General features: G+C 54.2%; 1 protein-coding gene and 1 non-coding gene across 2 annotated transcripts in view; both read left to right on the top strand.

Moving 5' to 3' along the window:
• Positions 1–16,056, top strand: part of LRP1 (LDL receptor related protein 1) — an 80,201-nt gene that overhangs the window by 19,639 nt on the left and 44,506 nt on the right. Inside the window, exons 7-15 of the mRNA XM_036250686.1 lie at positions 5,595–5,757; positions 5,846–6,068; positions 7,499–7,688; positions 8,108–8,251; positions 9,402–9,638; positions 11,097–11,277; positions 12,132–12,354; positions 13,117–13,318; positions 13,714–13,839. Of these exons, the coding sequence (XP_036106579.1) occupies positions 5,595–5,757; positions 5,846–6,068; positions 7,499–7,688; positions 8,108–8,251; positions 9,402–9,638; positions 11,097–11,277; positions 12,132–12,354; positions 13,117–13,318; positions 13,714–13,839 (1,689 nt within the window). The remainder of the gene's footprint in view (positions 1–5,594; positions 5,758–5,845; positions 6,069–7,498; positions 7,689–8,107; positions 8,252–9,401; positions 9,639–11,096; positions 11,278–12,131; positions 12,355–13,116; positions 13,319–13,713; positions 13,840–16,056) is intronic.
• Positions 4,883–5,051, top strand: LOC118624886. Its single transcript, XR_004958546.1, has one exon. It is a non-coding gene; the product is annotated as a U1 spliceosomal RNA (small nuclear RNA).

Here is a 16,056-nt window from a genome sequence, read left to right as displayed (position 1 = left end):
TTCTGGTAACTGAGGCCCAGAGGGGTCAACAGGCTTGGAAGTACCAGAACTTGATCTGCCCACCTTACCCCCCACCTCTGACTACCCTCTTGGGGGAACTTGGGCCCTGTCTAGCCCCCTGCAGGATTGCTGCTGGGCAGGTTCTAAGGTTACAATTAGCGGCTTTGAAGGAAATAAGGTTTGCTGAACTCACTTAGTTTGGACTGTGTATGAGGGGATGCTCTGGAGGGCCCTGAGGGGTCCCAAGCTGCCTCCCCTTCTGCATGTGGAAGAAGGAGGTAGGCGGGGAGGCCCAGAAAAGGCCCCCTAGGCTGCAGGCAGCTGTTTGTGGAATGGGTTCTCAGTTCCAGCTGGCCAGCTTCACTTTTTCTTTCCCTCCCTCTGGGGTGTGTGTGAGTGGTGTGTGTGTGTGTGTGTGTGTGTGTGTGTGTGTGTGTGTGTTCCCATTTAAAATCACAACAGGAAATGGGGTAGTGATTTGTTTAGCGGGAAGGCAGAGAGAGGGCAGAGAGCAGCCTCTCCGAGCCCCTGGTCAACTGGCTTCTCCAGCTGGAAGGGGACCGTCTTCCCACTGAACTGGGCACTCCAAGCCCTCGCAGCCTCGCACCCCATACCTGCGGAACACTTCTGCACTCTGCATGTGAAAGCCAGCTACCCCCTTCCTCGGCCTTTCTTACCACACGTTGTCAGAATATTGAGGGGCTCTGGTCCCCCCACTCTCTGGCCTGGTGCTTTTGCTTCCCTTTCCCATTCCGAACTTTCTAATTTAACAGCCTCCTCTCCTCTCCCAGGCCAGGGCAGCCCAGTGTCTCTGGCACAGCTCCAGCCCTGTCTCCCCCTCCCACCCTGCTGTCTCCTTGAAGTTGCCTCTCCACCCAGCCTGCCCCCAACACCCTCCTTCCTACTATTTTCAAGCCAAAGGAAGGAACTTAAGCAAGAGAGATGTGTTGTAGAGCCCAGGAAGGATTTCTCAGCGGCAGGAAACCCTGGTTCTGATTCTCAGTCAGAGCTGCAGACTTCAGGCGTCTCATCCTGGGACCCAGGACTGAATACTTTGTGGACCTGGGCCTGGCAGGGGAAGGAAGCAGGGCATACCCCCCAGGGGGTTCCGAGCAGGGAGGGAGCCCTGAGGATAGAGGTGACACTGTGGCTGAGCCCCAGACTTGCTGGTGGAACAAGGAGAGCTGAAGTCAGGACCTGGCAGGAAACAGGATCGTGAGGACATGCCATTTAGCAATGCTTCTGCCAAGCCCCAGACTCTTGATCATCTCCCCATCCCTCCCCCACCCTCTCAAGCAGGAGGATTACCAGACAGATGTCTTCTCCCACTGTCTTAGGCATCCACCAGCCAGAGAAGGAGGATTCTGGCAGTAAAGGGAAGGGAAAAAGTGATGTCCTGACTCTAGGACAACCAAGTGAGGACTCAGTACTCAACAAATATTTGTTGAATGAACCAGTACGTGTGTGAAGGGAGCTGGGGACAGATGAAAAACTGCCCTGGCTTCTCAATATTTGTGGTCAGGTAAATAGGCTGTGATCAAAGGAACTACTGGGGCTATGAGAGCCTATAAACCGCCCACCTGGAGGGTCTACCTCTAGTCAGGAGGTCACAGGGCTCTGGCTGCAGGCACAGATGGTAACTTGGTGGAGAAGGTAGGGACGGAAAGGGTGGAGGTGAAGGAGAACTGCAGTGCAGATCCCAGTTCCCATTGTGGTTTGTTTACTGTCTGCCGGGCCCTGTGCTATGTGCTGTGAATGCACCATCCCATTTTTACAGATGAGCAAACTGAGATTCAGAGACATTAAGCCTCTTGCCCATAGCCCCACAGAAGGAGACAGGATGATGATTCAAACCCTGGCTGTGCCCAGGGCAGAGCAGAGTGATGAGCAAGGTGGGGAGTTTCCTGAAATCGAGGCCAGATGCATGTGTTCCCTGAGGTTATGGTGACGGTTAACGGGATTCTTCCTCACCCAGGGTCCTCGTACCCTATCCTACAGTATTTGGGTGTGTGGGTGTTTATTTCTTCAGGGCACAGAGTCCCCATCCATCCTTGGATTTATTTTAGGGAGAGTGACTGGAATCCTACAGCTAAAACTGGGGTCTTCTTGGGAATGGGGTGAGGCCTGTTGTATTTAGGGAAATGCCTCTTGAACATTGTGAATGACTGAGAAGTTGAGAAAAACTGGAGTTGTGGGGAGTGCAGAGTGCTGAGCATTAGAATCGGGGTACAGGGAGGGCTTAGCACTTACAAACACACACCCCAGGTCTATTCTGGGGCCTGGAACTGAAAGTCCTTTGCAACATCACAGGCAGGCTGCGGTCTGTCCTCTGATGGTCTCGTCTCCCTCCCAACTTCCTAACTGCCCTGGAATCCCTAACTCCTAGGACTCCAGACCACCTCCAAACTCCTCCCACAACACAGCCTCGCTCCACTTGGGTTTACCTGAGACTCTCCTGTCCTCAGGATGTGGGGCCTTTGTCCAGAGCCCCTATGGAGGGTGTGCTGGGGTGGGTCAGCCCTGAGAAGGCTGGACCACGAAGAGACAGCTGCTTTCTGGGTTTGTGGGGCCAGAAAACTCAGGTCCTCCAGGCCCAACCTCAGGACTCTGCTTGCCCCCCATGCCGCAGACAAAGGGAAGTGGCTCAGACACTGCCTATGGGGAGCCCTGGAAATAAGGTGCTCTCCCCATCGGAGCCATCTCCACACTGGCCTTGGAGTGCTGTGAGTGGCCGAGCGTGTGTGTGTGCGAATGTGTGCATATGTGTGGTGGGGCAGGCAGAGGAATCTGGACTTAGAGGAGAGGAAAATAATGTGGTGGAGGGGGGTTGGATAACAAAGGATTTTTGCTTGCAACTAATAGTCTCCAGCTGCAAAAATACCAAAGGAGAGGCCAAACCAGGCTGAGGACTCCAGTTCTTGCCAGCTCCTCACCGGCCTGCTGAGTGGGGCCCTGCCTGGCCTTTGGGAGGTGGAAGGGGAGACTGGCCAAGGGTAAATATCTGAGAGCAGGATGGTCCCTTGCCCACCTTCCTGGAGCTGGGAGGGAAGGCAGGCCAGGAGGGAAGCCCAAAGGTCCGCCACATCCTGAGGCTCAGGGCCGGGGGAATGATTGCAGAGCTGCACCTGGATGCGGCATTAGATCCCTTCAGGTTTCTTCCTGTTCCCCTCTTGCTGAGGAAGGGCGGTGGGGAGCAGGGCAGTGACTCAGGGAAGCCTCAGGAAGTTAGATAGAAGGACACAGCTGCACCAGCTGGTGCTGGGAAAACAGCTCGAATGATGAAGTTTGTCTACGTGCCAGCAGCCTCCAACCCCCACCGTGCCCACCAAGGAAAGGGCACACAGCCCTGTTTGCCTTTCGGCCACCCTGCTGGCTGCCTGGCTGTGGGCAGGTCCCCCCCTTTGGGACTTTGGGACTTTGGCTTCGTCTGGAGGCGGCCCAGCAGCGTTCATTTTAATCTGATTTCTCTGTGGTAACAGTGTGTGGGGCATTTCGCTCACCTCACCCCTGCACTGGGCCCTCTTTCTACTCGGCTGGGACCCACATCTTCAGGCTGCTGTATCCCTCTTTCCGCTCATGTCAGTACCAGGGCCCAGAAGAGACTGTGGCATCAGCACTTACAAAGATAACTCATCCATGTGACCTTCTCCAGTCACCTCGGAGTGGGTTTCAACAGGGGGACCTGAAGAGGAAACTAGTTTGATGAAAGCCTCAAATTGGCTCTCTCCTTTCTACCCTTCCCCTCCCCCAGCCTGAGTCCTGTGACTGTGAGTCAGGGTTAGGGCCCGGCCAAGTTCCTTGGGAGCCATGTTCCTGTTCCCTTTGCCCCCCACCCCCACCCTGTTGGGAAACAGACCCTAGGGGAAGGATGGGAGGGGCTGAGCTGAACGCCCAGTCATCACACCTATGGCTCTGTGGGGAGAGTAGCCCCCACTGGGTCGAACACGTAAGTAATGGGGGTAAGCTCCACCCAAAGGCAGGTCACCCAGAGACTTTTTTCCCTGTTGGGGAAATTGGTGGAGGTGGAGTGCAAGCCGGGGTCCCAGGGAGTCACTGTCTTGAAAATTTACCAGTTTGCAAGAGGTATCACTTCTGAGCGTGGTAGTTGGAGAAGACAGTGGGTGGACCAGACCCAGAGGATCCTGGAGAGGAGGGGCCCATAGGAGGTCAACAGGGGTCCCTGTCCCCAGGCTTCCTGCCTCTTAGACTTCCAGCTGCCCTCATCCCACCCTTACTCTCCAGCCTTTTTGGCTTCTTGTGTGTTCTCCAGACCCATGGCAAAGACTGGGTGTGGCAACTGACCTCCGTCCTCTCCCCGCACCCACCCTTCTGAACCTCCCTCTTGCTCAGCCTCGGTGTGTCCTCAGAGTCCTTGGATGGCCCTCCTCTGCACGCTCTCCTCCAGCCTCCCTAACAAAAGGAAATCGAGCAGTAGGGACTCTGAAGAAACAGAAATAGGGGTGAATAGAGGAAGTTTGGTCTCTGCACTGGCTCCAGCCTCTTATGGCCACCATGAGCCTTCCCTGTCCATCCACATGGGCCCCATATTTGGCCTTCTTTTCTCTCAGACTGGGCCTACTGATAAGTGCCCTGCTTTACCTTTTTTTTAAAAATCCTCACCTGAGGATACCCTTCCATTGATTTTTAGATAGAGTGGAAGTGAGGGACGGAGGGGGAGAAAGAGAAACGTTGATGTAAGAGAGACACATTGATTGGCTGCCTCCAACAAGAACCTGACTGGGCCTGGGATTGAACCCACCACCAGGCACGTACTCCTGACCAGGAGCAGAACCTGTGACCCTTCGGTCCTCGGGCTGACGCTCCAACCGCTAAGCCCAATGGGTCAGGGCAGCTTTTCGATTTTTAAAAGTCATGCAACAACATATCTACCTGGCAGGGGAGATACCATGATCACCAAGGTGGTCTTCCCAGGGCGAGGCTTATCCATTGCACTCCGGATGTGCTGACTCTTGCGATTTCTCCAAATGTGAGAAACTCGACAGCACAATTTGTGGGAGTGCATGATGGGGGGTGTGGTCGTGCAGCATGTAACAGCTTCCAGTCAGTGCTCTGGCTGGCATGGGGTAACTCAACTTACTGTATATGGAAGTCCAGCCAAAAAGATGCGCGATGTTTTCATTAGCCGGAGTGCCCTTATCTCTAGTACAGGCAGATTTTTCAAAAACAACTAAAGTGAGCTAGTGAACCTGTCTTCACTGTTTTTGGGGACTCCAAGAAGATGGGCTTCAAGGAGGGGCTGGAGTTCGGGAAGCTTGTACCAACCCACACTTACCCAGTGCCCCCTGCGTGCCTGCCCTGCCTCGGCATGGGGAGTGGGGCTGTGTGGGAAGATACTCAAAGACTGACTGCTTCTTGGAGGGACCAGCTAGGTGGAAAGAGGGCAAAGATCACAAGGCAAAATATGCCACTGCTGGTAACTCCCAGAAGAGCTCAGGGAGGAGACGGCTGTGGCCGGGTCGTGAAGGAGAGTGCCCTGGAGGACGTGGACGTCCAGCAGTGGGCTCTGCACCAGCAAAGGGTGGGCATGTCTGTGGGGGGCCCTCCCCCCACAGCTCTCATTCGCATTCCTCCAGATGTGGAGCAGATGGCCATTGACTGGCTGACGGGCAACTTCTACTTTGTGGATGACATCGATGACCGGATCTTTGTCTGCAACCGAAATGGAGACACATGTGTCACTTTGCTAGACCTAGAGCTCTACAACCCCAAGGGCATTGCACTGGACCCTACCATGGGGTAAGAGGGGCAGGCAGGGTGCTGCCCAGGAGACAGAGGCTACAGTGCCCAATGTCCAGGACCCTTGTAATGTGCCGTCTGCCCACAGGAAAGTGTTTTTCACCGACTACGGGCAGATCCCAAAGGTGGAGCGCTGTGACATGGATGGGCAGAACCGCACCAAGCTGGTCGATAGCAAGATTGTGTTTCCTCACGGCATCACGCTGGACCTGGTCAGCCGCCTTGTCTACTGGGCTGACGCCTACCTGGACTACATTGAGGTGGTGGACTACGAGGGCAAGAGCCGGCAGACCATCATCCAGGGCATCCTGGTGAGGGGGAAACCTTCGCAGGGGAACCGCTGGGGGAGGGCCCTCTGGGGGGCAAGGTGGTCATGCGCACTTTGGAGAAGGACAGGATATGACTTCAGCTCTGATGGAACAGTAATTTTAGAGATACATTTTACTCTTTTTTTCTAATTTGATCTTTACAGCAACCCCTGGAGAGAGAAGCACATAGGTGACTCAGTTCCTTTTTGGCAGGAGAAAATAGCAGGTTCAAGAGGTTAAGGGGTTTGCCTGGGGTTACACAGCTGGGAACTGAGCCTAGAAGCCCTGCCAGCTCAGAGGGGGCTCTCCATTCTGGGCTAATTAGGGTGGCCAGCCATCTCGGTTTGCCTGGGACTGTCCTGGTGTTAGCCCAGAACGTCCCACAACCAGGAAACTAGTCTTAGGCAAACTGGGACCGTTGGTTACCTTAGATAAGTTATGTGGGCAGCAGGGGCTGTTAAAGGGCTTGCTTGGGGCCAGTCTGTCCTCACAACCCTCCCAAAGCTGGAGGCTGGAGTTGGGATAAGAATGTTCTCGGTGGCCCTGGCCAGTGTGCTCAATGGTTAGAGCATCAGCCTGAGCACCCAAGGGTTGTGGGTTCGATTCTCGGTCAAGAGCATGTCCCTGGGTTGCAGGTTTCATCTCTGGCCCTGGTCGGGGCAGATGTGGGAGGCAACCAATCAATGTGTCTCTCTCCCATCAATGTTTTTCTCTTCTCCCTTCAACTCTCTTTCTAAAAAATTAATGGAAAAAATATCCTCAGGTGAGGATTAACCAAAAAAAAAACAACACAAAGAATGTTCTCTCTGGACAGAGTTTAGGTCCCAATTCCAATTTAATCCATAATCATGCCATCCTCTACTGTGTGCCTGATTCTGTGGGGTATGTGGTCCCTGCCCTCACGGGATTTAAGCAGACTAGGTGAGTAAGTCCGCAAATCACCAGATAGTGCGAAATAGCCAGAGACATGGAGTGTGGAAGGAGAGACCATCTCTGATTAGAAGAGTCCAGCCCTGGCCAGTTTGCTCAGCGGTTAGAGCGTTGGCCTGCAGACCAATGAGTCATGGGTTCCATTCCAGTCAAGGGCACGTACCTCTATCACATCGATGTTTCTCTCTGTCTCTTTTTCTCTCCCTCCCTCCCACTCCATCTAATGATAAATAGAAAAATATCCCCTGGTGAGGAATAAAAAAAATAGAAGATTCCCGAAGCTCTTCAAAGAGATGCTCTGTGAAAGACGAGTGGGATTTTGATAAGCAAAGATCTCAAGAACAGGATAGTCCAGCCAGAGCAGGAGGAGAGCACAGAGGCATAAAACTGGGATGAATCTAGGAATGCAAATAATGGAGTTTGGATGGGAAGCTGAGGGGCTCTCCGGAGGCAAAGGGAGGATCCTTTCCCTTGTGTTGACCATTCCTGCCTGCCCATCTCAGATTGAGCATCTGTATGGCCTGACCGTGTTTGAGAATTATCTCTACGCCACCAACTCGGACAATGCTAATGCCCAGCAGAAGACAAGTGTGATCCGCGTGAACCGCTTCAACAGCACTGACTACCAGGTCGTCACCCGTGTGGACAAGGGTGGTGCCCTCCACATCTACCACCAGCGGCGTCAGCCCCGAGGTGAGCAGTGCTCCAGGGCCCTTCCAGGGGCCTTCCTGTGAGAACCCCTGATGCTCTCATATCATGACTGCTTCTCCGAATAACCTCAGACTATATGTCCCCTGGCCCCTCAGCCTCCAGAGCCACCCCAGGGAGCCCCTTCCCCTTTCTGCTAAGGACAGTCCCTCCCCTGGCTGGTTTAGAGGAGAAGCACCTGGCATGGGCAACTGTGTGACTCTCCAAGGCGGCAGCAGCCCCCACCTGCATGGCTAGGTTGTGGTGGGCAGAGGAGTTCTTGTCCCGTGGCTTCTAAATCCTCAAACGGCACAGTGGGCAGAGACAACAGCAGGAGGGAATGTGGGCAGACTTCAGGAAGGCTTCTCAGGGCCGAGGCACAGAGGCTCTGAGGGGCTCTGACCAGCTCTCCACCTTGCCTCTAGTGAGGAGCCACGCCTGCGAGAATGACCAGTACGGGAAGCCGGGTGGCTGCTCCGATATCTGCCTGCTGGCCAACAGCCACAAGGCGAGGACCTGCCGCTGCCGCTCCGGCTTCAGCCTGGGCAGTGATGGGAAGTCATGCAAGAGTGAGTGAAGGGCAGGGCGTGCATGCCTGCTGGGGTGGGGTGGGCAGGTGCCCTTACCCACCTCCCCACAGCCCTACCACTTCTGTCTGAGATGCAGAGATGAAGGAACTTACCCAAAGTTTCACCACTAGTAAGGGGAGGTCATAGAATTCGAACTCACATCTGAAAACAAGGCTTTTCCCACTATCCCAGTCCAGCTCCATAGAGGACTGTAAACTGGCCCCTTCCTCCCTCCCTCCCTTCCTTCCTTCCCTTCCTTCTTTCCACAAGTAAGTAGTGAGCCTGTACTGTGTGTTTGGCACTGTCCTAAAATAAGAATTCAGCAGTGAACAGGTAGATGCCATCTGTGTCCTCCAGGGGAGTACAGTCTGGCAGGGGAGACAGACCAAAAAAAAAAAAAAATATATATATATATATATATATATATAAAACTTCAGGTGGTGGTGGTGTTTAGAAGAAAGTAAATGGAGAACCGAGTTAGCAATGACAGGAGAGCTCCTTTAGATAGAGCGGTCAGGGTAGACTTCTCTGCAGAGATGAAATTTGAGCCGAGCCATCTGTGACGTGAGGGGAGGAGCTACCTGAAGGAAGCATTTCTGGCTGAGACAGTCAGCAGTGCCAAAGTGCTGAGGCCAGTGTGATCTTGGCGGTTTCCAGGCAGAAAAGTGACATTATTTGATTCACATTTGTAAAGACATCACGCTGGCTGCTGGGTGGAGGACGGCAGTAGGGAAGTGGTAGAAGGCTATTTCTGTGGTATAGGCAAAAAGTGATGTGGCTGAGATTGGGATGGTAGGAGAGGAAGTGGTGAAAATTGATCAGATTCCAACAGATTTTGAATGTGCTCCTTTGGACCACTAATTTTACTACAGAGCAGTGCACTTCACTGAAAACGTGCTACTTACTGCACTTGCCCCGTTTCCCACCGCAAGGGACAGGTAAAGCCCTCAGCGCATTGTCCTCCAGGCCTGATGTGTTTATGTGTCTGTCCCTGTGACTCAGAACCTCTGCTGACCCAGTATAGCGGGGACATTGTAGCCCCTTTGGCCACGGCCTCCCAAGCTGGGCAGCAGTTGTGTGTGTGTGTGTGTGTGTGTGTGCGCGCACGCGCGTGGGTGTGTCTGAATTTGTGCCTTTGTGCCTGCCCTAGAGCCGGAACACGAGCTGTTCCTTGTGTATGGCAAGGGCCGGCCAGGCATCATCCGGGGCATGGATATGGGGGCCAAGGTCCCAGACGAGCACATGATCCCCATCGAGAACCTCATGAACCCCCGGGCCCTGGACTTCCACGCTGAGACCGGCTTCATCTACTTTGCTGATACCACCAGCTACCTCATTGGCCGCCAGAAGATTGATGGCACTGAGCGGGAGACCATCTTGAAGGATGGTAAGGGCCCTGGAAATGGGAAGCGTATGGGTAGGACTCCCAAGGGACATCACCCACCTGGGATAGGAAGAGATTTGGGGTTCAGGCATCTCACCCGGTACCCTCTCAGCATGGAGAGTCCTCTGCTGACTGGCTGGCTGGGCTGGTTGTCATGGAGATGAGGGGATGACAGACTGACCCCTGTGTGACCCCCCTTCTTGGCTGAGCTGACAAGAGGCAGGAGGATGGATGGATTAGGCAGCATGGGCGGTCCTTGCCAGCCCTTGGGAAAACTCAAGGTTTCTCAGCCATTGGCCGAAGCCCTGGAGCTGCAGGGAGCACACAGCCTGGGAGAGGCCCGAGGCCTTGAAGAGGCCTTGAATCGGAGCGAGCATACCAACAGCCCTGTGCACAGGCAGGGCCTGTGCCGCCAAAGCTGCGTGCTCACGCGTCCTGAGAAAAGTGTGTTTTGTGGATTGAATCCAGTTTTTCCCTCTGAGCTGCTTGGGCAGGTCAACAGTGCCTTGTCTTCTGAATACCCACCTGCATGGAGGCTCTGGTCTGAGCTCTGCCCCTTCCCTGCCGTAGGAATGTCCAAGCCTACACGCAGGCCCCCAGGGCAGGGCTCCCTAACTGATCAATCTACTGACACCAGTTGCCACCCTTTGCCCTGCTCCCCACCCCCCACCACAGGTCAGAGAACCTCAGCAGTCAGCAATCATATGACTGGAGAAATCAAAATAACTCCTCATCAGGAAAAGATTGGGGTTCCCTATACTAGGGGAACTGCTATGCAAAAGACCTCAGAGATGAAGCCTTTAGCTAAGTGAAAAATCACTTCCTAATTTTTCATTTTGTTGACTCAGGAGTTTTAGGCCTGGGAGGTGGCGTCACTCTTGTGCCCAGAGCACACTGCTGCAGCTGCCCACCCAGCGCGGCCCGACATGCCCTCCCGCTGGCCCCCTCTGCCTCGGAGGTGTGCTGGCTGTCACCTGCAGGTTTTTTGGGTTGTTTCTTTGTCTTTTTAATCCTCACCCGAGGATATTTTTCTGTTTATCTTCAGATAGAGTGGGAGGGAGAAGAGAAACATTGACGTGAGAGAGACACATAGACTGGTTGCCTCCCACACGACCCTGACCAGGGCCGGGGACAAACCACAACCAAGGTACATGCCCTTGATCGGAATCGAACCCGTGACTCGATCTGTGGGCCGACGCTCTAACCACTGGGCCAAACTGGCCAGGGCTGGCACGTGCAGTTTTGAGAGGCTTTGTGCCGCAACACAGATGAGCAACACCAGTGACCTCCCAGCTCCTTCCTCCAGCCTCCATCCCTGTCCCACCCACTGTCTTGGGCACAGAGGCTCCTGCTCTCCCTACTAGCCAAGTTGCTCAAAGTACACGCACCCAAAGGGCCAGAGGCAGGCAGTGCTCAGCTTCCTCTGAGGCTCACCATCATCACCCCCTTCACTCCCCGCAGGCATCCACAATGTAGAGGGTGTGGCCGTGGACTGGATGGGGGACAATTTGTACTGGACAGATGATGGGCCCAAGAAGACCATCAGTGTGGCAAGGCTGGAGAAAGCTGCTCAGACCCGAAAGACTTTAATAGAGGGCAAAATGACACACCCCAGAGCCATTGTGGTGGATCCGCTCAATGGGTGAGTCCTCCCAGAGACATGTTGGTGGGCCGGGCACCCTGTGGGTCTCAGAAGTGGCAAATGAGACAGAGTGAACAGGGGAGGCCAGGCTAGATGGGATGCTTAGGCAAGAATGGGAAGCCGGAAGGGGAGGCATCCGGTCTTCAGGGCGATGGCAGTGGTGCCTCAAACATAATAGTCTGATCCTGTTACGCCCAGCTCAGAGCCCGCCCCTGGCTCCCCTGCCCCTGGAGTGACACCCACATTCCTTATCAGGCTGGGGGTGCTATGGGGTTTGCATGAAGCTCTTTTGACCTCATCAGCACCTTACTTCCTGCCCTTGGAAGTCCTGTTCTCACTGCGCCGTCTGTGCCTCACAGAGGCTCCCCAGCCGGTCCTGCCTCAGGGCCTCTGCTCTGTGGTTCCTCTGCCTGGAAGTCCCAGGTACTTGCAGATCTAGCTCCTCAGCGTTCACGTCTCAGCTCAGTGCCCCCTCCTCAGAGAGGCCTTCCTCTCCTGCCGCCCGGGCGCTCCCCGGGCCGTCACCTGCTTCGGGTTCTTCCTGGTTGATCGTTTTCTGGCGTGTGAGCCCTTGTTGGTTGGCTTGCTTCTATCTGTGCCCCTGGGTGGGATATGGACTCCAGAAGAGCAGGAGCCTTGGCCATCCAGGTCTTTTCTGGGCCCCCAAGTGCCAGACTGCCCTACTCGCAGTAGGCACTGGAGAAGTATTTGTTGAATGGAGGAATACATGAATGAAATGTGTGGGCCAGGGTTGAATTGAGCAGAGCCCTGTGAAGGGCTCTGGGACGGCACCGTGGACTGGGATCCCAGGGAGGCTGTTGATGGCAGGGGTGCTGACCAGTTGTTGCCCACAGGTGGATGTACTGGACAGACTGGGAGGAGGACCCCAAAGACAGTCGGCGAGGGCGGCTGGAGAGGGCCTGGATGGACGGCTCGCACCGAGACATCTTTGTCACCTCCAAGACAGTGCTGTGGCCCAATGGGCTGAGCCTGGACATCCCAGCCGGGCGCCTCTACTGGGTGGATGCCTTCTATGACCGCATCGAGACCATCCTGCTCAATGGCACAGACCGGAAGGTGGGCAGGCGTGCCTGCGTGGGGGTGCTCGTATGTGCGTCGCCAGATCACTTGGGTGTGTGGGTGAGGCTCTGTGTGTGTGATGTGTGGGCATCTGAGTGTGGCTAAGCCTGTGGGCTTCCTGTGTGCTTACCTGGTCCCCATGGATGTGTACACCTGTGTGCTTGTGTGTCTTGTGTGTTGTGTTGCCCCTGTCAGACCACATCCGTGACTGTGCGTGCTCTCTGCAGGCTTGAGCACAGCTTGTAATTCCCAGCACGTGTCAGAAGGCGCTGCCGTCCGTGCTGTTGCTCTTGCGGTTCTTTCTGCCTCTGCCCAGCTCCTCCTCACCTGGCCTACTGCTCAGGGACTGCCTCCTCTTCCACCCTGGGTTACCGAGTTCTTCGTTTCTTAGTGCCTACCACAGTTGACCTTTAACGAATCCTGGCAAATGTTTGTTGGGTGAAGAAATGAATGTTTAAATTCTGGCTGTCTGCTCAGTGCGCTGTGTGTGTGGTATGTGTGTTGGAGGGACGTGAAGGATATGGATGGGCCCAGGAGAAGCCAGTGCGGACAGGCTTGCCACTGACCTCCTGCTGGGTTCAGGGTCTCACGTCTGGCTCCCTGCAAAGCTCTCAGCCTCAGGGGCTCCCAGGCTAATGGAGGAAACAAGACCCCACCCAGGATATAGATAAATGAGGGTACAAAACAATAATCTCTCTGGACCTTTCTCAGTCCCCCTGTTTGTCTCCAGCCCCTTAGTAATCTCCCCTCCATTCCTAGATCGTGTATGAGGGTCCTGAGCTGAACCATGCCTTTGGCCTCTGTCACCACGGCAACTATCTGTTCTGGACCGAGTACCGGAGTGGCAGTGTCTACCGCTTGGAAAGGGGCACAGGAGGTGCACCACCCACCGTGACCCTTCTGCGTAGTGAACGGCCCCCCATCTTTGAAATCCGCATGTATGATGCCCAGCAGCAACAAGGTACCCCCTGGGGCTGGGGCTGGTGATAGGATGGGACCTAGATGGGGGGTGAGGCTCCCCGGGCAGTGAAGACACTCCCCCTGGGATCCTAGGCTCTGACTTTTGAGGCTCTCAAAAAGAGAGGCCCCAGCCCTTGCCCTTAGAGTGAGACCCAAGTTCCTTATCGGGCCTGGGGTCCTACGGGGTCTGCCTGCAGCTTGTTTGACCGCCTCTGCGCCTTCCTTCCCGCCGCTCTTCCTTTCCTGTCTCCCTCCTGCCCCCCCCACCTCCTCTTCTTCAACACATTCACGGTCCTCTCGCTGCTCCCTCCCTTTCTGTCTCCTCCGTCTTCCCTTTCCCCTTCACCCCTGCGCTGTCCCTCCTCCCCTGACCCTCCCCACGGCCTTCCTTCACAGTGGGCACCAACAAGTGCCGGGTGAACAACGGTGGCTGCAGCAGCCTGTGCCTGGCCACCCCCGGGAGCCGCCAGTGTGCCTGCGCCGAGGACCAGGTGTTGGACGCAGACGGTGTCACTTGCTTGGGTATGAGGGGTCCAGCCGGGGTGGGAGGCAGGGAAGCAGATCCCAATAGGAGGAGGCCACAGGGTCCAGTCAGAGATGAAGGAGGCAAAGAGGGCCCTGCGGGGCCACGGGAGGGGAGTGATGGGGCAGGAGCATGGGGATGAGGGGCTGGGAGGGCACAAAGACTGGGGAGACTGAGCGATGAGCAGGACATCTGTGGGAACAAGAAAACAGTCTTCTTTTACATTGATCTCCCCATTATTAAAGTAATATAACAAGAGTTCTAAGTATTAGAAGTTAGAAAAGAGGAAAAAAGCCCAAATCCTACCGACAGATGAACCCCACTCTCGTCAGCATGGTGGTAAACTGCACACTATCCCTTTTTTGTTGGGTGGGTTATGTGGTTGGTTTTTACAGAGCTGTGAGCATACTGTATGTAAAATGTCTTCTGTCCTTTTGAGTTCGTATGTGTCAGAGCATTTTCTGTGTTATTCTTGCATTATTTTATTTTATTTTTATTTCTTTAATCCTCACCTAGGGATATTTTTCTAATTATCTTCAGATAGAGTGGGAGGAAGAGACAGGGAAAGAAAGGGAGAAGGAGACAAACATCAATGTGAGAGGGACACATTGACTGGTTGCCTCCCATACGACCCCAACCAGGGCCGGGGACGACCGCAACCGAGGTACGTGCCCTTGACTGGAATTGAACCCGCGACTCATTGGTCCGCAGGCCGATCTCGACCACTGAGCCAAACCGGCCAGGGCTTCTTGCATTATTTTAAATAGCCTCATTTTAAAAATAAAAGTAGGTCGTGCTCATTACAAAGATAAATAAACATTATAGAAAATAGAAGGAGAAAGTACAAGTCACCCCAAATGCCACCACCCCTTGATGCCACTGTTACCACTTGGGAGGTCATTCTGCCAAACGTCCCTCTGCGCGGTCCCTTCCCAGTGCCCGCTGCATGGTGGGCCTGCTGCCTGCCTCGTCACGTGACAGTGGGCCGTGGACACGTAGGCACAGTTTCTAATGGCTGACGTAGATTTCACTTAGTAAAAGCTCCATAATGTACTTAAGCTTTTGTCTCCTGTTGGATGATTAGGTTGTTTCCAGTTTTTTGTTTTTTTTAATTTTTAAAAATTCTTTGTAAGTTACTGTTATTTATTGTAAGAACAACCGGTTCATAGTGAGATGAATATTTTCATCTTAATAAAAAAATAAAAACCGCGTGCGATCTGCACCCGTGTACTGCCAGCGCCGTGGGGGCAGCTCTTGGTTGTAATCACCGCCAGTATCTGTTGAGCACAGACTAGGCACAGTTATAAGCACTTCCTATGCAGTAACTTATTATTCCTTAAAATATTCCTGTAGGAAAGATATTTTTATTATCCCCAATTTTCAGATAAAGAAATTGAGGCCCAGCCCTGGCCGGTTTGGCTCAGTGGTTAGAGCGTCTGCCTGCGGTCCCGAGAGACCCGGGTTCATTCCCGCTAAGGGCACGTACTTCGGTTGCAGTTTGTCCCCGGCCCTGGTTGGTCGTGCGGGTGGCAGCCACTCGATGTGTCCCTTTCACATCGATGTTTCCCTCTCTCTCTCTCTTCCTCTCTCTCCCTCCCACTCTGTCTGTACAAAAAATGGAAAAATGTCCTCGGATGAGGATTAAAAAAAAAAAAGAAATTGAGGCCCAAAGTTGGAGCAGGGATATGAACCCAAGAAGTCTGACCCAGATCCCATTTCTTAATCACCCGCTGTGCTATTTCTCCCACCTTTATGCCTTTCCACAATCTGGGAGAGTCCTTACGACAGAACCCAGCAGTGCACATGGGTCAGCGGGGCCTTAGTCCCTGCCAAGAGCGAGCGACGGAGGGCAGGTGGAGGGCAAAGGCATCAGCAGAGAGAGGAGCTGGGTGGCCAGGGTAATGGGAAGATTCTCCACATGGACATTAAAGCAGAGTGATTTTGCCCTGGCCGGTTTTGCTCAGTGGTTAGAGCGTTGACCTGCGGTCCAGAGAGACCCGGGTTCGGTTCCTGCTAAGGGCACGTACCTCGGTTGCAGTTTGTCCCCGGCCCTGGTTGGGTCGTGCGGGTGGCAGCTACTCGATGTGTCCCTTTCACGTCGATGTTTCTTTGTCTCTCTCCCTCTCTCTCCCTCCCACTCTATCTGAACAAAAAATGGGGAAAATGTCCTCAGGTGAGGATAAATAAATAAAGCAGAGTGATTTTGGAGGAAGTAA

The sequence above is a fragment of the Molossus molossus genome, unplaced genomic scaffold (assembly GCF_014108415.1).
Source record: "Molossus molossus isolate mMolMol1 unplaced genomic scaffold, mMolMol1.p scaffold_m16_p_10, whole genome shotgun sequence".
Lineage (NCBI taxonomy): Eukaryota > Metazoa > Chordata > Mammalia > Chiroptera > Molossidae > Molossus > Molossus molossus.
The sequence above is the reverse complement of the archived record's forward strand: the minus strand, read 5'-3'. Positions and strand labels throughout refer to the sequence as shown.